Raw genomic sequence first — 22,292 nt, forward strand, 5'->3', positions numbered from 1 at the left:
CCTGGAAAAGGAAACTCTGTATATTTCCCAGGAGGCCTCTGCTCCTTGGATAAGGGCTGGACTGTCCAATAGGAAACTCTGGATGGATATTTCCCTGGAGGCCTCTGCACCCTGGATAAGGGCTAGACTGACCTATAGAAAACTCTGGATATTTCCCAGGAGGCCTCTGCACCCTGGAAACGGAAACTCTGTATATTTCCCAGGAGGCCTCTGCACCCTGGATAAGGGCTGGACTGGCCTATAGGAAAGTCTGGATATTTCCCAGGAGGCCTCTGCACCCTGGATAAGGGCTAGACTGGCCTATAGGAAACTCTGGATATTTCCCAGGAGGCCTCTGCACCCTGGATAAGGAAACTCTGGATATTTCCCAGGAGGCCTCTGCTCCCTGGATAAGGGGTAGACTGACCTATAGAAAACTCTGGATATTTCCCAGGAGGCCTCTGCACAATAAATAAGGAAACTCTGGATATTTCCCAGGAGGCCTCTGCACCCTGGATAAGGGCTGACTGGCCTATAGGAAACTCTGGATATTTTCCAGGAGGCCTCTGCACCCTGGATAAGGGCTAGACTGGCCTATAGGAAACTCTGGATATTTCCCAGGAGGCCTCTGCACCGTGGATAAGGAAACTTTGGATATTTCCCAGGAGGCCTCTGCACCCTGGATAAGGAAACTCTGGATATTCCCCAGGAGGCCTCTGCACCCTGGATAAGGGAACTCTGGAGATTTCCCAGGAGGCCTCTGAACCCTGGATAAGGGCTAGACTGGCCTTTATGAAACTCTGGATATTTCCCAGGAGGCCTCTGCACCCTGGATAAGGAAACTCTTGATATTTCCCAGGAGGCCTCTGCACCCTGAATAAGGGCTAGACTGGTCTATAGGAAACTCTGGATATTTCCCAGGAGGCCTCTGCACCCTGGACAAGGGAACTCTGGAGATTTCCCAGGAGGCCTCTGCACCCTGGATAAGGGCCAGACTGGCCTATAGGAAACTCTGGATATTTCCCAGGAGGCCTCTTCACCCTGGATAAGGAAACTCTGGATATTTCCCAGGAGGCCTCTGCACCCTGGATAAGGGCTGGACTGGCCTATAGGAAACTCTGGCTATTTCCCAGGAGGCCTCTGCACCCTAAATAAGGAAACTCTGGATATTTCCCAGGAGATCTCTGCACCCTGGATAAGGGCTGGACTGGCCTATAGGAAACTCTGGATATTTCCCAGGAGGCCTCTGCACCCTGGAAAAGGAACCTCTGGATATTTCCCAGGAGGCCTCTGCACCCTGGATAAGGAAACTCTGGAAATTTTCCAGGAGGCATCTGCACCATGGATAAGGAAACTCTGGATATTTCCCAGGAGGCCTCAGCACCCTGGATAAGGGCTGGACTGGCCTATAGGAAACTCTGGATATTTCCCAGGAGGCCTCTGCACCCTGGATAAGGGCTAGACTGGCCTATAGGAAACTCTGGATATTTCCCAGGAGGCCTCTGCACCCCGGATAAGGGCTAGACTGGCCGATAGGAAACTCTGGATATTTCCCAGGAGGCCTCTGCACCCTGGATAAGGGCTAGACTGGCCTATAGGAAACTCTGGATATTTCCCAGGAGGCCTCTGCACCCCGGATAAGGGCTAGACTGGCCGATAGGAAACTCTGGATATTTCCCAGGAGGCCTCAGCACCCTGGATAAGGGCTAGACTGGCCTATAGGAAACTCTGGATATTTCCCAGGAGGCCTCTGCACCCTGGAAAAGGAAACTCTGGATATTTCCCAGAAGGCCTCTGCACCCTGGATAAGGGCTGGACTGGCCTATAGGAAAGTCTGGATATTTCCCAGGAGGCCTCTGCACCCTGGATAAGGGCTAGACTGGCCTATAGGAAACTATGGATATTTCCCAGGAGGCCTCTACACCCTGGATAAGGGCTAGACTGCATATAGGAAACTCTGGATATTTCCCAGGAGGCCTCTGCACCCTGGATAAGGAAACTCTGGATATTTCCCAGGAGGCCTCTGCACCCTGGATAAGGGCTAGACTGACCTATCGAAAACTCTGGATATTTCCCAGGAGGCCTCTGCACCCTAAATAAGGAAACTCTGGATATTTCCCAGGAGGCCTCTGCACCCTGGATAAGGGCTGACTGGCCTATAAGAAACTCTGGATATTTTCCAGGAGGCCTCTGCACCCTGGATAAGGGCTAGACTGGCCTATAGGAAACTCTGGATATTTCCCAGGAGGCCTCTGCACCCTGGATAAGGGCTAGACTGGCCTATAGGAAACTCTGGATATTTCCCAGGAGGCCTCTGCACCGTGGATAAGGAAACTTTGGATATTTGCCAGGAGGCCTCTGCACCCTGGATAAGGAAACTCTGGATATTTCACAGGAGGCCTCTGCACCCTGGATAAGGGAACTCTGGAGATTTCCGAGGAGGCCTCTGCACCCTGGATAAGGGCTAGACTGGCCTATAGGAAACTCTGGATATTTCCCAGGAGGCCTCTGCACCCTGGATAAGGAAACTCTGGATATTTCCCAGGAGGCCTCTGCACCCTGAATAAGGGCTAGACTGGCCTATAGGAAACTCTGGATATTTCCCAGGAGGCCTCTGCACCCTGGACAAGGGAACTCTGGAGATTTCCCAGGAGGCCTCTGCACCCTGGATAAGGGCCAGACTGGCCTATAGGAAACTCTGGATATTTCCCAGTAGGCATCTGCACCCTGGATAAGGAAACTGGATATTTCCCAGGAGGCCTCTGCACCCTGGATAAGGGCTGGACTGGCCTATAGGAAACTCTGGCTATTTCCCAGGAGGCCTCTGCACCCTAAATAAGGAAACTCTGGATATGTCCCAGGAGGCCTCTGCACCCTGGATAAGGGCTAGACTGGCCTATAGGAAACTCTGGATATTTCCCAGGAGGCCTCTGCACCGTGGATAAGGAAACTTTGGATATTTCCCAGGAGGCCTCTGCACCCTGGATAAAGAAACTCTGGAGATTTCCCAGGAGGCCTCTGCACCCTGTATAAGGGCTAGACTGGCCTATAAGAAACTCTGGATATTTCCCAGGAGGCCTCTGCACCCTGTATAAGGAAACTCTGGATATTTCCCGGGAGGCCTCTGCACCCTGGACAAGGGAACTCTGGAGATTTCCCAGGAGGCCTCTGCACCCTGGATAAGGGCCAGACTGGCCTATAGGAAACTCTGGATATTTCCCAGGAGGCCTCTGCACCCTGGATAAGGAAACTCTGGATATTTCCCAGGAGGCCTCTGCACCCTGGATAAGGGCTGACTGGCCTATAAGAAACTCTGGATATTTTCCAGGAGGCCTCTGCACCCTGGATAAGGGCTAGACTGGCCTATAGGAAACTCTGGATATTTCCCAGGAGGCCTCTGCACCCTGGATAAGGGCTAGACTGGCCTATAGGAAACTCTGGATATTTCCCAGGAGGCCTCTGCACCGTGGATAAGGAAACTTTGGATATTTCCCAGGAGGCCTCTGCACCCTGGATAAGGAAACTCTGGATATTTCCCAGGAGGCCTCTGCACCCTTATCCAGATAAGGGCTAGACTGGCCTATAGGAAACTCTGGATATTTCCCAGGAGGCCTCTGCACCCTGGATAAGGAAACTCTGGATATTTCCCAGGAGGCCTCTGCACCCTGAATAAGGGCTAGGCTGGCCTATAGGAAACTCTGGATATTTCCCAGGAGGCCTCTGCACCCTGGACAAGGGAACTCTGGAGATTTCCCAGGAGGCCTCTGCACCCTGGAAAAGGGCCAGACTGGCCTATAGGAAACTCTGGATATTTCCCAGGAGGCATCTGCACCCTGGATAAGGAAACTGGATATTTCCCAGGAGGCCTCTGCACCCTGGATAAGGGCTGGACTGACCTATAGGAAACTCTGGCTATTTCCCAGGAGGCCTCTGCACCCTAAATAAGGAAACTCTGGATATGTCCCAGGAGGCCTCTGCACCCTGGATAAGGGCTAGACGGGGCTATAGGAAACTCTGGATATTTCCCAGGAGGCCTCTGCACCGTGGATAAGGAAACGTTGGATATTTCCCAGGAGGCCTCTGCACCCTGGATAAAGAAACTCTGGATATTTCCCAGGAGGCCTCTGCACCCTGGATAAGGGAACTCTGGAGATTTCCCAGGAGGCCTCTGCACCCTGGATAAGGGCTAGACTGGCCTATAGGAAACTCTGGATATTTCCCAGGAGGCCTCTACACCCTGTATAAGGAAACTCTGGATGTTTCCCAGGAGGCCTCTGCACCCTGGACAAGGGAACTCTGGAGATTTCCCAGGAGGCCTCTGCACCCTGGATAAGGGCCAGACTGGCCTATAGGAAACTCTGGATATTTTCCAGGAGGCCTCTGCACCCTGGATAAGGAAACTCTGGATATTTCCCAGGAGGTCTCTGCACCCTGGATAAGGGTTGGACTGGCATATAGGAAACTCTGGATATTTCCCAGGAGGCCTCTGCACCCTGGATAAGGAAACTCTGTATATTTCCCAGGAGGCCTCTGCACCCTGGATAAGGGCTGCACTGGCCTATAGGAAACTCTGGATATTTCCCAGGAGGCCTCTGCACCCTGGATAAGGAAACTCTGGATATTTCCCAGGAGGCCTTTGCACCCTGGATAGGGAAACTCTGGATATTTCCCAGGAGGCCTCTGCACCCTGGATAAGGGCTGGACTGGCCTATAGGAAACTCCGGATATTTCCCAGGAGGCCTCTGCACCCTGGATAAGGAAACTCTGGACATTTCCCAGGAGGCCTCTGCACCCTGGATAAGGGCTGGACTGGCCTATAGGAAACTCTGGATATTTCCCAGGAGGCCTCTACACCCTGGATAAGGGCTGGACTGGCCCATAGAAAACTCTGGATATTTCACAGGAGGCCTCTACACCCTGGATAAGGAAACTCTGGATATCTCCCAGGATCCCAGGAGGCCTCTGCACCAAGGATAAGGGCTGGACTGGCCTATAGGAAACTCTGGATATTTCCCAGGAGGCCTCTGCACCCTGGATAAGGGCTGGACTGGCCTATAGGAAACTCTGGATATTTCCCAGGCGGCCTCTGCACCCTGGATAAGGAAACTCTGGATATTTCCCAGGAGGCCTTTGCACCCTGGATAGGGAAACTCTGGATATTTCCCAGGAGGCCTCTGCACCCTGGATAAGGGCTGGACTGGCCTATAGGAAACTCTGGATATTTCCCAAGAGGCCTCTGCACCCTGGATAAGGAAACTCTGGATATTTTCGAGGTGGCTTCTGCACCCTGGATAAGGGCTGGACTGTCCTATAGGAAACTCTGGATATTTCCCAGGAGGCCTCTGCACCCTGGATAAGGGCTGGACTGGCCTATAGGAAACTCTGGATATTTCCCAGGCGGCCTCTGCACCCTGGATAAGGAAACTCTGGATATTTCCCAGGAGGCCTCTGCACCCTGGATAAGGGCTGGACTGGCCTATAGGAAACTCTGGATATTTCCCAGGAGGCCTCTGCACCCCGGATAAGGGCTGGACTGGCCCATAGGAACTGGATATTTCCCAGGAGGCCTCTGCACCCTGGATAAGGGCTGGACTGGCCTATAGGAAACTCTGGATATTTCCCAAGAGGCCTCTGCACCCTGGATAAGGAAACTCTGGATATTTCTGAGGTGGCCTCTGCACCCTGGATAAGGGCTGGACTGGCCTATAGGAAACTCTGGATATTTCCCAGGAGGCCTCTACACCCTGGATAAGGGCAGGACTGGCCTATAGGAAACTCTGGATATTTCCCAGGCGGCCTCTGCACCCTGGATAAGGAAACTCTGGATATTTCCCAGGAGGCCTTTGCAACCTGGATAGGGAAACTCTGGATATTTCCCAGGAGGCCTCTGCACCCTGGATAAGGGCTGGACTGGCCTATAGGAAACTCTGGATATTTCCCAGGAGGCCTCTGCACCCTGGATAAGGGCTGGACTGGCCCATAGGAAACTCTGAATATTTCACAGGAGGCCTCTGCACCCTGGATAAGGAAACTCTGTATATTTCCGAGGTGGCCTCTGCACCCTGGATAAGGAAACTCTGGATATTTCCAGGAGACCTCTGCGCCCAGGATAAGGGCTGGACTGTCCTATAGGAAACTCTGGATATTTCCCAGGAGGCCTCTGCACCCTGGATAAGGGTTGGACTGGCCTATAGGAAACTCTGGATATTTCCCAGGAGGCCTCTGCACCCTGGATAAGGGCTGGACTGGCCTATAGGAAACTGGATATTTCGCAAGAGGCCTATGCACCCTGGATAAGGGCTGGACTGGCCTATAGGAAACTCTGGATGTGGTATTTTCACATTTTCCCATAGGAAAAGGGTTGGGCTTGCTGAAAATTAGTGCTACAGGGCCACTTTGAAAATATTTCCAGTGCCTCGTTTGGTTCCCTGTCCACCCCTGCCCTTGCCTATAACCCGTGGCCTCCGACTTTGGTAGCCATTGGATGCAAGTCGTCTTCTACTCGTGACGTGTGCTGACTACAGGGACTGTCAGAGCTGCACTCCCTCTTGCTTTTCTGCAGGCACTAACATTGGACTGAGTTGCCATTTGAAGGCCCTGACCCTACACACCTGTTGGCTTCTACTTCAGAGGTCAGTCCCACGAGGCTATACTTAAAGGGTCCCTACCTGCTGAATCACTATTTTCCATCTAGTCAAAAAGCCTAAACGAACACTATCTTTCTCAGCTGAATCGTGTGACTCTCCCATTGCTATGTGTTATTGTACATTACACTTTTATCATCCTGCTCCCCTCCAGTGAGTGAAGCCTTGCCTGATCTGCCACACTTACTCCTCTGAGTGAGAGTCAGGCCCCAGGAGAACATTCCTGAAGGCTAGGTTTGGGTGGGTCTCTCTATGGGCATTGGAGGGCCATTTAATGCCGCCGTGTCCTGTAGTGAGTGATAACGGGGGCTGTGTTGTCCTGGTACTGGCCGGAGAGGAACGCCCCTTCTGCCCCTGTCTTCGGCTGCTGCTGTAGGGCGAGTAAGGTCTCTCGCTGGCAGGAATACCCATTGCCAAGAAATGTCAGTGCAAACACGGCACGTTGCAAGAATGCGGTGATGCGGCTTCTGTGGGCTTTGTGGTTAGTTGGCCTTGTTTTCATTAAATCTGTACCCATTTCACAGGCACGTACTGGGTGGACCCCAACCTTGGCTGTTCGTCTGATACCATCGAAGTCGTTTGCAACTTTACCCACAGTGGACAGACGTGCCTGAGACCCATCACCGCCTCCAAGGTACTTCCTGGAACTGACCTCCTGCTCCATGAATCCATCTCTTACCGTGCCCTTCACCCCCATCACATGCCCTTCACCCCCATGGGAACAGCATCTTTCAGTGATACATTTGCTGCACTCTGACCTCCTCCCAACCCTCAGTTCTGGCTGATCTTTATGCACTCTCTACCCCTCCACGGTGGTACCTTCTGTCCCCCTAGAGGGCCCTCCAGACGACCAGTGTGCTCTCTGTGCCTTTTCACTTTTTTGGCCAATCCACTGCCCTCTGTTTCCATCCCCTCCCATGTCTATCTGACGCCTCAATTTCCCTCTGAGTCTCTCCAATGCTGGTTGCAGACCACCTCTCACACTCTAATGCGCTCTGCTGTTCATCTCTCACACTCAAATGCTCTCTGCGGTCCATCTCTCACACTCTAATGCTCTCTGCTGTCCATCTCTCACACTCTAATGCTCTCTGCTGTCCACCTCTCACACTCGAATGCGCTCTGCTGATCATCTCTCACACTCAACTGCTCTCTACTGTCCACCTCTCACACTCAAGTGCTCTCTACTGTCCACCTCTCACACTCTAATGCGCTCTGCTGTTCATCTCTCACACTCTAATGCGCTCTGCTGTTCATCTCTCACACTCAAGTGCTCTCTACTGTCCACCTCTAACACTCAAGTGCTCTCTACTGTCCACTTCTCACACTCTAATGCGCCCTGCTGTTCATCTCTCACACTCTAATGCGCTCTGCTGATCATCTCTCACACTCAACTGCTCTCTACTGTCCACCTCTCACACTCAAGTGCTCTCTACTGTCCACCTCTCACACTCTAATGCTCTCTGCGGTCCATCTCTCACACTCGAATGCGCCCTGCTGATCATCTCTCACACTCAACTGCTCTCTGCTGTCCACCTCTCACACTCAAGTGCTCTCTACTGTCCACCTCTCACACTCTAATGTGCTCTGCTGTTCATCTCGCACACTCTAATGCGCTCTGCTGTTCATCTCTCACACTCAAGTGCTCTCTACTGTCCACCTCTAACACTCAAGTGCTCTCTACTGTCCACTTCTCACACTCTAATGCGCCCTGCTGTTCATCTCTCACACTCTAATGCGCTCTGCTGTTCATCTCTCACACTCAAGTGCTCTCTACTGTCCACTTCTCACACTCTAATGCTCTCTGCGGTCCATCTCATACTCTAATGCTCTCTGCTGTCCACCTCTCACACTCTAATGCACTCTGCTGTTCATCTCTCATACTCTAATGCTCTCTGCTGTCCACCTCTGATACTCTAATGCACTCTGCTGTTCATCCCTCACACTCAAATGCTCTCTGCTGTCCACTTCTCACACTCCAATGCTCCCTGCTGTCCACTTCTCACATTCTAATGCTCTCTGCGGTCCATCTCTCACACTCTAATGCTCTCTGCGGTCCACCTCTCACACTCTAATGCTCTCTGCGGTCCATCTCTCACACTCGAATGCGCCCTGCTGATCATCTCTCACACTCAACTGCTCTCTGCTGTCCACCTCTCACACTCTAATGCTCTCTACTGTCCACCTTTCACACTCTAATGCTCTCTGCTGTCCACCTCTCACACGCTAATGCTCTCTGCGGTCCACCTCTCACACGCTAATGCTCTCTGCGGTCCACCTCTCACACGCTAATGCTCTCTGCGGTCCACCTCTCACACTCTAATGCTCTCTGCGGTCCATCTCTCACACTCGAATGCGCCCTGCTGATCATCTCTCACACTCAACTGCTCTCTGCTGTCCACCTCTCACACTCAAGTGCTCTCTACTGTCCACCTCTCACACTCTAATGTGCTCTGCTGTTCATCTCGCACACTCTAATGCGCTCTGCTGTTCATCTCTCACACTCAAGTGCTCTCTACTGTCCACCTCTAACACTCAAGTGCTCTCTACTGTCCACTTCTCACACTCTAATGCGCCCTGCTGTTCATCTCTCACACTCTAATGCGCTCTGCTGATCATCTCTCACACTCAACTGCTCTCTACTGTCCACCTCTCACACTCAAGTGCTCTCTACTGTCCACCTCTCACACTCTAATGCGCTCTGCTGTTCATCTCTCACACTCTAATGCGCTCTGCTGTTCATCTCTCACACTCAAGTGCTCTCTACTGTCCACTTCTCACACTCTAATGCTCTCTGCGGTCCATCTCATACTCTAATGCTCTCTGCTGTCCACCTCTCACACTCTAATGCACTCTGCTGTTCATCTCTCATACTCTAATGCTCTCTGCTGTCCACCTCTGATACTCTAATGCACTCTGCTGTTCATCCCTCACACTCAAATGCTCTCTGCTGTCCACTTCTCACACTCCAATGCTCCCTGCTGTCCACTTCTCACATTCTAATGCTCTCTGCGGTCCATCTCTCACACTCTAATGCTCTCTGCGGTCCATCTCTAACACTCTAATGCTCCCTGCTGTCCACTTCCCACACTCTAATGCTCTCTGCGGTCCATCTCTCATACTCTAATGCTCTCTGCTGATCATCTCTCACACTCAAGTGCTCTCTACTGTCCACCTCTCACACTCAAGTGCTCTCTACTGTCCACCCCTCAAACTCTAATGCGCTCTGCTGTTCATCTCTCACACTCGAATGCTATCTGCTGTCCACTTCTCACACTCTAATGCTCCCCGCTGTCCACTTCTCACACTCTAATGCTCTCTGCGGTCCATCTCTCACACTCTAATGCTCTCTGCGGTCCATCTCTCACACTCGAATGCCCTCTGCTGTCCACCTCTCACACTGTAATGCGCTCTGCTGTTCATCTCTCACAGTCTAATGCGCTCTGCTGATCAGCTCTCACACTCAAGTGCTCTCTACTGTCCACCTCTCACACTCAAGTGCTCTCTACTGTCCACCTCTCACACTCTAATGCGCTCTGCTGTTCATCTCTCACACTCTAATGCGCTCTGCTGTTCATCTCTCACACTCAAGTGCTCTCTACTGTCCACCTCTAGCACTCAAGTGCTCTCTACTGTCCACTTCTCACACTCTAATGCACTCTGCTGTTCATCTCTCACACTCTAATGCTCTCTGCTGTCCACCTCTGACACTCTAATGCGCTCTGCTGTTCATCTCTTACACTCAAGTGCTCTCTGCTGTCCACCTCTCACACTCAAGTGCTCTCTACTGTCCACCTCTCACACTCTAATGCTCTCTACTGTCCATCCCTCACACTCTAATGCTCTCTGGTTTCCACCACTCACACTCTAATGCAATCCGCTGTTCATCTCTCACACTCAAGTGCTCTCTACTGTTCATCTTTCACACTCAAGTGCCCTCTACTGTCCACCTCTCACACTCAAGTGCTCTCTACTGTCCACCTCTCACACTCTAATGCGCTCTGCTGTCCACCTCTCACACTCTAATGCTCTCCGCTGTCCATCCCTCACACTCTAATGCTCTCTGGTGTCCACCTCTCACACTCAAGTGCTCTCTACTGTCCACCTCTCACACTCTAATGCTCTCTGCTGTCCATCTCTCACACTCTAATGCTCTCTGATGTCCACATCTCACACTATAATGCTCTCTGCTGTCCACCTCTGACACTCTAATGCTTTCTGCTGTCCACCTCTCACACTATAATACACTCTGCTGTCCATCTCTCACACTCTAATGCTCTCTGCTGTCCACAACTCACACTATAATGCTCTTTGCTGTCGATCTCTCACACTCTAATGCGCTCTGTTGTCCACCTCTCACACTCTAATGCTCTCTGCTATCCACCTCTCACACTGTAATGCGCTCTGCTGTTCATCTCTCACAGTCTAATGCGCTCTGCTGATCAGCTCTCACACTCAAGTGCTCTCTACTGTCCACCTCTCACACTCAAGTGCTCTCTACTGTCCACCTCTCACATTCTAATGCGCTCTGCTATTCATCTCTCACACTCTAATGCGCTCTGCTGTTCATCTCTCACACTCAAGTGCTCTCTACTGTCCACTTATAGCACTCAAGTGCTCTCTACTGTCCACTTCGCACACTGTAATGCACTCTGCTGTTCATCTCTCACACTCTAATGCTCTCTCCTGTCCACCTCTGACACTCTAATGCGCTCTGCTGTTCATCTCTTACACTCAAGTGCTCTCTACTGTCCACCTCTCACACTCAAGTGCTCTCTACTGTCCACCTCTCACACTCTAATGCTCTCTACTGTCCATCCCTCACACTCTAATGCTCTCTGGTTTCCACCTCTCACACTCTAATGCAATCCGCTGTTCATCTCTCACACTCAAGTGCTCTCTACTGTTCATCTTTCACACTCAAGTGCCCTCTACTGTCCACCTCTCACACTCAAGTGCTCTCTACTGTCCACCTCTCACACTCTAATGCGCTCTGCTGTCCACCTCTCACACTCTAATGCTCTCTGCTGTCCATCCCTCACACTCTAATGCTCTCTGTTGTCCACCTCTCACACTCAAGTGCTCTCTACTGTCCACCTCTCACACTCTAATGCTCTCTGCTGTCCATCTCTCACACTCTAATGCTCTCTGCTGTCCACATCTCACACTATAATGCTTTCTGCTGTCCACCTCTGACACTCTAATGCTTTCTGCTGTCCACCTCTCACACTATAATACACTCTGCTGTCCATCTCTCACACTCTAATGCTCTCTGCTGTCCACACCTCACACTATAATGCTCTTTGCTGTCCATCTCTCACACTCTAATGCTCTCTGTTGTCCACCTCTCACACTCTAATACTCTCTACTGTCTACCTCCCACACTCTAATTCTCTCTACTGTCCATCTCTCACACTCAAATGCTCTCTGGTGTCCATCTCCCACACTGTAATGATCTCTGCTGTCCATCGCCTACACTCTAATGCTCTCTGCTGTCCACCTCTCATGCTCTAATGCTCTCTTCTGTCCATCTCTTACACTCTAATGCTCTCTGATGTCCACATCTCACACTATAATGCTCTCTGCTGTCCACCTCTGACACTCTAATGCTTTCTGCTGTCCACCTCTCACACTATAATACACTCTGCTGTCCATCTCTCACACTCTAATGCTCTCTGCTGTCCACACCTCACACTATAATGCTCTTTGCTGTCGATCTCTCACACTCTAATGCGCTCTGTTGTCCACCTCTCACACTCTAATGCTCTCTGCTATCCACCTCTCACACTGTAATGCGCTCTGCTGTTCATCTCTCACAGTCTAATGCGCTCTGCTGATCAGCTCTCACACTCAAGTGCTCTCTACTGTCCACCTCTCACACTCAAGTGCTCTCTACTGTCCACCTCTCACATTCTAATGCGCTCTGCTATTCATCTCTCACACTCTAATGCGCTCTGCTGTTCATCTCTCACACTCAAGTGCTCTCTACTGTCCACTTATAGCACTCAAGTGCTCTCTACTGTCCACTTCGCACACTGTAATGCACTCTGCTGTTCATCTCTCACACTCTAATGCTCTCTCCTGTCCACCTCTGACACTCTAATGCGCTCTGCTGTTCATCTCTTACACTCAAGTGCTCTCTACTGTCCACCTCTCACACTCAAGTGCTCTCTACTGTCCACCTCTCACACTCTAATGCTCTCTACTGTCCATCCCTCACACTCTAATGCTCTCTGGTTTCCACCTCTCACACTCTAATGCAATCCGCTGTTCATCTCTCACACTCAAGTGCTCTCTACTGTTCATCTTTCACACTCAAGTGCCCTCTACTGTCCACCTCTCACACTCAAGTGCTCTCTACTGTCCACCTCTCACACTCTAATGCGCTCTGCTGTCCACCTCTCACACTCTAATGCTCTCTGCTGTCCATCCCTCACACTCTAATGCTCTCTGTTGTCCACCTCTCACACTCAAGTGCTCTCTACTGTCCACCTCTCACACTCTAATGCTCTCTGCTGTCCATCTCTCACACTCTAATGCTCTCTGCTGTCCACATCTCACACTATAATGCTTTCTGCTGTCCACCTCTGACACTCTAATGCTTTCTGCTGTCCACCTCTCACACTATAATACACTCTGCTGTCCATCTCTCACACTCTAATGCTCTCTGCTGTCCACACCTCACACTATAATGCTCTTTGCTGTCCATCTCTCACACTCTAATGCTCTCTGTTGTCCACCTCTCACACTCTAATACTCTCTACTGTCTACCTCCCACACTCTAATTCTCTCTACTGTCCATCTCTCACACTCAAATGCTCTCTGGTGTCCATCTCCCACACTGTAATGATCTCTGCTGTCCATCGCCTACACTCTAATGCTCTCTGCTGTCCACCTCTCATGCTCTAATGCTCTCTTCTGTCCATCTCTTACACTCTAATGCTCTCTGCTGTCCACCTCTCACACTAATGCTCTCTGCTGTCCACCTCTCACACTGTAATGCTCTCTACTGTCCGTAATGCTCTCTGCTGTCCACCTCTCACACTCTAATGCTCTCTGATTTCCACCTCTCACACGTTAATGCTCTCTACTGTCCACAATGCTTTCTGCTGTCCACCTCTCACACTAATGCTCTCTGCTGTCCACCTCTCACACTGTAATGCTCTCTACTGTCCTTAATGCTCTCTGCTGTCCACCTCTCACACTCTAATGCTCTCTGATTTCCACCTCTCACACGTTAATGCTCTCTACTGTCCACAATGCTTTCTGCTGTCCACCTCTCACACTCTAATGCTCTCTGATTTCCACCTCTCACACTTTAATGCTCTCTGCTGTCCATAATGCTCTCTGTTGTCCACCCCTCACACTCTAATGCTCTCTGATTTCCACCTCTCACACTTTAATGCTCTCTGCGGTCCATCTCTCACACTCTAATGCACTCTGCGGTCCATCTCTCATACTCTAATGCTCTCTGCTGTCCACCTCTCACACTGTAATGCGCTCTGCTGTTCATCTCTCACAGTCTAATGCGCTCTGCTGATCATCTCTCACACTCAAGTGCTCTCTACTGTCCACCTCTCACACTGTAATGCACTCTGCTGTTCATCTCTCACAGTCTAATGCGCTCTGCTGATCATCTCTAACACTCAAGTGCTCTCTACTGTCCACCTCTCACACTCTAATGCGCTCTGCTGTTCATCTCTCACACTCTAATGCTCTCTGCTGTCCACCTCTCACACTCTAATGCGCTCTGCTGTTCATCTCTCACAGTCTAATGTGCTCTGCTGATCAGCTCTCACACTCAAGTGCTCTCTACTGTCCACCTCTCACACTCAAGTGCTCTCTACTGTCCACCTCTCACACTCTAATGCGCTCTGCTGTTCATCTCTCACACTCTAATGCGCTCTGCTGTTCATCTCTCACACTCAAGTGCTCTCTACTGTCCACCTCTAGCACTCAAGTTCTCTCTACTGTCCACTTCTCACACTCTAATGCACTCTGCTGTTCATCTCTCACACTCTAATGCTCTCTGCTGTCCACCTCTGACACTCTAATGCGCTGTGCTGTTCATCTCTTACACTCAAGTGCTCTCTACTGTCCACCTCTCACACTCAAGTGCTCTCTACTGTACACCTCTCACACTCTAATGCTCTCTACTGTCCATCCCTCACACTCTAATGCTCTCTGGTTTCCACCTCTCACACTCTAATGCATTCCGCTGTTCATCTCTCACACTCAAGTGCTCTCTACTGTTCATCTTTCACACTCAAGTGCCCTCTACTGTCCACCTCTCACACTCAAGTGCTCTCTACTGTCCACCTCTCACACTCTAATGCGCTCTGCTGTCCACCTCTCACACTCTAATGCTCTCCCCTGTCCATCCCTCACACTCTAATGCTCTCTGGTGTCCACCTCTCACACTCAAGTGCTCTCTACTGTCCACCTCTCACACTCTAATGCTCTCTGCTGTCCATCTCTCACACTCTAATGCTCTCTGCTGTCCACATCTCACACTATAATGCTCTCTGCTGTCCACCTCTGACACTCTAATGCTTTCTGCTGTCCACCTCTCACACTATAATACACTCTGCTGTCCATCTCTCACACTCTAATGCTCTCTGCTGTCCACACCTCACTCTATAATGCTCTTTGCTGTCCATCTCTCACACTCTAATGCTCTCTACTGTCTATCTCTCACACTCAAATGCTCTCTGGTGTCCATCTCCCACACTCTAATGATCTCTGCTGTCCATCGCCTACACTCTAATGTTCTCTGCTGTCCACCTCTCACACTGTAATGCGCTCTGCTGTTCATCTCTCACAGTCTAATGCGCTCTGCTGATCATCTCTCACACTCAAGTGCTCTCTACTGTCCACCTCTCACACTGTAATGCACTCTGCTGTTCATCTCTCACAGTCTAATGCGCTCTGCTGATCATCTCTAACACTCAAGTGCTCTCTACTGTCCACCTCTCACACTCTAATGCGCTCTGCTGTTCATCTCTCACACTCTAATGCTCTCTGCTGTCCACCTCTCACACTGTAATGCGCTCTGCTGTTCATCTCTCACAGTCTAATGTGCTCTGCTGATCAGCTCTCACACTCAAGTGCTCTCTACTGTCCACCTCTCACACTCAAGTGCTCTCTACTGTCCACCTCTCACACTCTAATGCGCTCTGCTGTTCATCTCTCACACTCTAATGCGCTCTGCTGTTCATCTCTCACACTCAAGTGCTCTCTACTGTCCACCTCTAGCACTCAAGTTCTCTCTACTGTCCACTTCTCACACTCTAGTGCACTCTGCTGTTCATCTCTCACACTCTAATGCTCTCTGCTGTCCACCTCTGACACTCTAATGCGCTGTGCTGTTCATCTCTTACACTCAAGTGCTCTCTACTGTCCACCTCTCACACTCAAGTGCTCTCTACTGTACACCTCTCACACTCTAATGCTCTCTACTGTCCATCCCTCACACTCTAATGCTCTCTGGTTTCCACCTCTCACACTCTAATGCATTCCGCTGTTCATCTCTCACACTCAAGTGCTCTCTACTGTTTATCTTTCACACTCAAGTGCCCTCTACTGTCCACCTCTCACACTCAAGTGCTCTCTACTGTCCACCTCTCACACTCTAATGCGCTCTGCTGTCCACCTCTCACACTCTAATGCTCTCCCCTGTCCATCCCTCACACTCTAATGCTCTCTGGTGTCCACCTCTCACACTCAAGTGCTCTCTACTGTCCACCTCTCACACTCTAATGCTCTCTGCTGTCCATCTCTCACACTCTAATGCTCTCTGCTGTCCACATCTCACACTATAATGCTCTCTGCTGTCCACCTCTGACACTCTAATGCTTTCTGCTGTCCACCTCTCACACTATAATACACTCTGCTGTCCATCTCTCACACTCTAATGCTCTCTGCTGTCCACACCTCACTCTATAATGCTCTTTGCTGTCCATCTCTCACACTCTAATGCTCTCTACTGTCTATCTCTCACACTCAAATGCTCTCTGGTGTCCATCTCCCACACTGTAATGATCTCTGCTGTCCATCGCCTACACTCTAATGCTCTCTGCTGTCCACCTCTCATGCTCTAATGCTCTCTTAAGTCCATCTCTTACACTCTAATGCTCTCTACTGTCCACCTCTCACACTAATGCTCTCTGCTGTCCACCTCTCACACTGTAATGCTCTCTACTGTCCGTAATGCTCTCTGCTGTCCACCTCTCACACTCAAATGCTCTCTGATTTCCACCTCTCACACTTTAATGCTCTCTGCTGTGCATAATGCTCTCTGTTGTCCACCCCTCACACTCTAATGCTCTCTGATTTCCACCTCTCACATTTTAATGTTCTCTGCGGTCCATCTCTCACACTCTAATGCACTCTGCGGTCCATCTCTCATACTCTAATGCTCTCTGCTGTCCACCTCTCACACTGTAATGTGCTCTGCTGTTCATCTCTCACAGTCTAATGCGCTCTGCTGATCATCTCTCACACTCAAGTGCTCTCTACTGTCCACCTCTCACACTCTAATGCGCTCTGCTGTTCATCTCTCACACTCGAATGCTATCTGCTGTCCACTTCTCACACTCTAATGCTCCCTGCTGTCCACTTCTCACACTCTAATGCTCTCTGCAGTCCATCTCTCACACTCTAATGCGCTCTGCTGATCAGCTCTCACACTCAAGTGCTCTCTACTGTCCACCTCTCACACTCAAGTGCTCTCTACTGTCCACCTCTCACACTCTAATGCGCTCTGCTGTTCATCTCTGACACTCTAATGCGCTCTGCTGTTCATCTCTCACACTCAAGTGCTCCCTACTGTCCACCTCTAGCACTCAAGTGCTCTCTACTGTCCACTTCTCACACTCTAATGCACTCTGCTGTTCATCTCTCACACTCTAATGCTCTCTGCTGTCCACCTCTGACACTCTAATGCGCTCTGCTGTTAATCTCTTACACTCAAGTGCTCTCTACTGTCCACCTCTCAGACTCAAGTGCTCTCTACTGTCCACCTCTCACACTCTAATGCTCTCTACTGTCCATCCCTCACACTCTAATGCTCTCTGGATTCCACCTGTCAAACTCTAATGCATTCCGCTGTTCATCTCTCACACTCAAGTGCTCTCTACTGTTCATCTTTCACACTCAAGTGCCCTCTACTGTCCACCTCTCACACTCAAGTGTTCTCTACTGTCCACCTCTCACACTCTAATGCGCTCTGCTGTCCACCTCTCACACTCTAATGCTCTCCGCTGTCCATCCCTCACACTCTAATGCTCTCTGGTGTCCACCTCTCACACTCAAATGCTCTCTACTGTCCGCCTCTCACACTCCAATGCTCTCTGCTGTCCATCTCTCACACTCTAATGCTCTCTGCTGTCCACATCTCACACTATAATGCTCTCTGCTGTCCACCTCTGACACTCTAGTGCTTTCTGCTGTCCACCTCTCACACTATAATACACTCTGCTGTCCATCTCTCACACTCTAATGCTCTCTGCTGTCCACACCTCACACTATAATGCTCTTTGCTGTCCATCTCTCACACTCTAATGCTCTCTACTGTCTACCTCCCACACTCTAATTCTCTCTACTGTCCATCTCTCACACTCAAATGCTCTCTGGTGTCCATCTCCCACACTGTAATGATCTCTGCTGTCCCTCGCCTACACTCTAATGCTCTCTGCTGTCCACCTCTCATGCTCTAATGCTCTCTTAAGTCCATCTCTTACACTCTAATGCTCTCTACTGTCCACCTCTCACACTAATGCTCTCTGCTGTCCACCTCTCACACTGTAATGCTCTCTACTGTCCGTAATGCTCTCTGCTGTCCACCTCTCACACTAATGCTCTCTGCTGTCCACCTCTCACACTCTAATGCTCTCTGATTTCCACCTCTCACACGTTAATGCTCTCTACTGTCCACAATGCTTTCTGCTGTCCACCTCTCACACTCTAATGCTCTCTGATTTCCACCTCTCACACTTTAATGCTCTCTGCTGTCCATAATGCTCTCTGTTGTCCACCCCTCACACTCTAATGCTCTCTGATTTCCACCTCTCACACTTTAATGCTCTCGCGGTCCATCTCTCACACTCTAATGCACTCTGCAGTCCATCTCTCATACTCTAATGCTCTCTGCTGTCCACCTCTCACACTGTAATGCGCTCTGCTGTTCATCTCTCACAATCTAATGTGCTCTGCTGATCATCTCTCACACTCAAGTGCTCTCTACTGTCCACCTCTCACACTCTAATGCGCTCTACTGTTCATCTCCCACACTCGAATGCTATCTGCTGTCCACTTCTCACACTCTAATGCTCCCCGCTGTCCACTTCTCACACTCTAATGCTCTCTGCAGTCCATCTCTCACACTCTAATGCTCTCTGTGGTCCATCTCTCACACTCTAATGCTCTCTGCTGTCCACCTCTCACACTGTAAGGCGCTCTGGTGTTCATCTCTCACACTCTAATGCGCTCTGCTGTTCATCTCTCACACTAAAGTGCTCTCTACTGTACACCTCTAGCACTCAAGTGCTCTCTACTGTCCACTTCTCACACTCTAATGCACTCTGATGTTCATCTCTTGCACTCTAATGCTCTCTGCTGTCCATCTCTGACACTCGAATGCTTTCTGCTGTCCACCTCTCACACTCTAATACTCTCTGCTGTCCATCCCTCACACTCTAATGCTCTCTGCTGTCCACATCTCACACTATAATGCTCTTTGCTGTCCATCTCTCACACTCTAATGCTCTCTGTTGTCCACCTCTCACACTCTAATGCTCTCTACTGTCTACCTCCCACACTCTAATTCTCTCTACTGTCCATCTCTCACACTCGAATGCTCTCTGGTGTCCATCTCCCACACTGTAATGATCTCTGCTGTCCATCGCCTACACTCTAATGCACTCTGCTGTCCTCCTCTCATGCTCTGATGCTCTCTTCTGTCCATATCTTACACTCTAATGCTCTCTACTGTCCACCTCTCACACTAATGCTCTCTGTTGTCCACCTCTCACACTCTAATACTCTCTGCTATCCACAATGTTTTCTGCTGTCCACCTCTCACACTGTAATGCTCTCGACTGTCCGTAATGCTCTCTGCTGTCCACCTCTCACACTCTAAAGCTCTCTGATTTCCACCTCTCACACATTAATGCTCTCTACTGTCCACAATGCTTTCTGCTGTCCACCTCTCACACTTTAATGCTCTCTGCGGTCCATCTCTCACACTCTAATGCTCTCTACTGTCTACCTCCCACACTCTAATTCTCTCTACTGTCCACCTCTCACACTCAAATGCTCTCTGATTTCCACCTCTCACACTTTAATGCTCTCTGCTGTCCATAATGCTCTCTGTTGTCCACCCCTAACACTCTAATGCTCTCTGATTTCCACCTCTCACACTTTAATGATCTCTGCGGTCCATCTCTCACACTCTAATGCACTCTGCGGTCCATCTCTCATACTCTAATGCTCTCTGCTGTCCACCTCTCACACTGTAATGTGCTCTGCTGTTCATCTCTCACAGTCTAATGCGCTCTGCTGTTCATCTCTCACACTCGAATGCTATCTGCTGTCCACTTCTCACACTCTAATGCTCCCCGCTGTCCACTTCTCACACTCTAATGCTCTCTGCAGTCCATCTCTCACACTCTAATGCGCTCTGCTGACCAGCTCTCACACTCTAATGCGCTCTGCTGTTCATCTCTCACACTCAAGTGCTCTCTACTGTCCACCTCTAGCACTCAAGTGCTCTCTACTGTCCACTTCTCACACTCTAATGCACTCTGCTGTTCATCTCTCACACTCTAATGCTCTCTGCTGTCCACCTCTGACACTCTAATGCGCTCTGCTGTTCATCTCTTACACTCAAGTGCTCTCTACTGTTCACCTCTCACACTCAAGTGCTCTCTACTGTCCACCTCTCACACTCTAATGCTCTCTATTGTCCATCCCTCACACTCTAATGCTCTCTGGTTTCCACCTATCACACTCTATTGCATTCCGCTGTTCATCTCTCACACTCAAGTGCTCTCTACTGTTCATCTTTCACACTCAAGTGCCCTCTACTGTCCACCTCTCACACTCAAGTGCTCTCTACTGTCCACCTCTCACACTCTAATGCACTCTGCTGTCCACCTCTCACACTCCAATGCTCTCCGCTGTCCATCCCTCACACTCTAATTCTCTTTACTGTCCACTTCTCACACTCTAATGCTCTCCACTGTCCATCCCTCACACTCAAATGCTCTTTACTGTCCACCTCTCACACTCTAATGCTCTCTGCTGTCCATCTCTCACACTCTAATGCTCTCTGCTGTCCACATCTCACACTATAATTCTCTCTGCTGTCCACCTCTGACACTCTACTGCTTTCTGCTGTCCACCTCTCACACTATAATACACTCTGCTGTCCATCTCTCACACTCTAATGCTCTCTGCTGTCCACACCTCACACTATAATGATCTTTGCTGTCCATCTCTCACACTCTAATGTTTTCTACTGTCTACCTCCCACACTCTAATTCTCTCTACTGTCCATCTCTCACACTCAAATGCTCTCTGGTGTCCATCTCCCACACTGTAATGATCTCTGCTGTCCATCGCCTACACTCTAATGCTCTCTGCTGTCCACCTCTCATGCTCTAATGCTCTCTTAAGTCCATCTCTTACACTCTAATGCTCTCTACTGTCCACCTCTCACACTAATGCTCTCTGCTGTCGACCTCTCACACTGTAATGCTCTCTACTGTCCGTAATGCTCTCTGCTGTCCACCTCTCACACTCTACTGCTCTCTGATTTCCACCTCTCACACGTTAATGCTCTCTACTGTCCACAATGCTTTCTGCTGTCCACCTCTCACACTCTAATGCTCTCTGATTTCCACCTCTCACACTTTAATGCTCTCTGCTGTCCATAATGCTCTCTGTTGTCCACCCCTCACACTCTAATGCTCTCTGATTTCCACCTCTCACACTTTAATGCTCTCTGCGGTCCATCTCTCACACTCTAATGCACTCTGCGGTCCATCTCTCATACTCTAATGCTCTCTGCTGTCCACCTCTCACACTGTAATGCGCTCTGCTGTTCATCTCTCACAGTCTAATGCGCTCTGCTGATCATCTCTCACACTCAAATGCTCTCTACTGTCCACCTCTCACACTCTAATGCGCTCTGCTGTTCATCTCTCACACTCGAATGCTATCTGCTGTCCACTTCTCACACTCTAATGCTCCCCGCTGTCCACTTCTCACACTCTAATGCTCTCTGCAGTCCATCTCTCACACTCTAATGCTCTCTGTGGTCCATCTCTCACACTCTAATGCTCTCTGCTGTCCACCTCTCACACTGTAAGGCGCTCTGCTGTTCATCTCTCACAGTCTAATGTGTTCTGCTGATCATCTCTCACACTCAAGTCCTCTCTACTGTCCACCTCTCATACTCAAGTGCTCTCTACTGTCCACCTCTCACACTCTAATGGGCTCTGCTGTTCATCTCTCACACTCAAGTGCTCTCTACTGTCCACCTCTAGCACTCAAGTGCTCTCTACTATCCACTTCTCACACTCTAATGCACTCTGATGTTCATCTCTTACACTCTAATGCTCTCTGCTGTCCATCTCTGACACTCTAATGCTTTCTGCTCTCCACCTCTCA

General features: G+C 50.1%; 1 protein-coding gene across 2 annotated transcripts in view; it reads left to right on the plus strand.

Moving 5' to 3' along the window:
• Positions 1-22,292, plus strand: part of COL27A1 (collagen type XXVII alpha 1 chain) — a 1,990,256-nt gene that overhangs the window by 1,898,875 nt on the left and 69,089 nt on the right. For both annotated transcript variants that reach the window (XM_069609095.1, XM_069609096.1), the window contains exon 59: positions 7,148-7,257. In XM_069609095.1, the coding sequence (XP_069465196.1) occupies positions 7,148-7,257 (110 nt within the window). The remainder of the gene's footprint in view (positions 1-7,147; positions 7,258-22,292) is intronic.

This window comes from Ambystoma mexicanum, chromosome 8, assembly GCF_040938575.1.
Source record: "Ambystoma mexicanum isolate Mex_15411 chromosome 8, UKY_AmexF1_1, whole genome shotgun sequence".
NCBI classification, from domain to species: Eukaryota; Metazoa; Chordata; class Amphibia; order Caudata; family Ambystomatidae; genus Ambystoma; species Ambystoma mexicanum.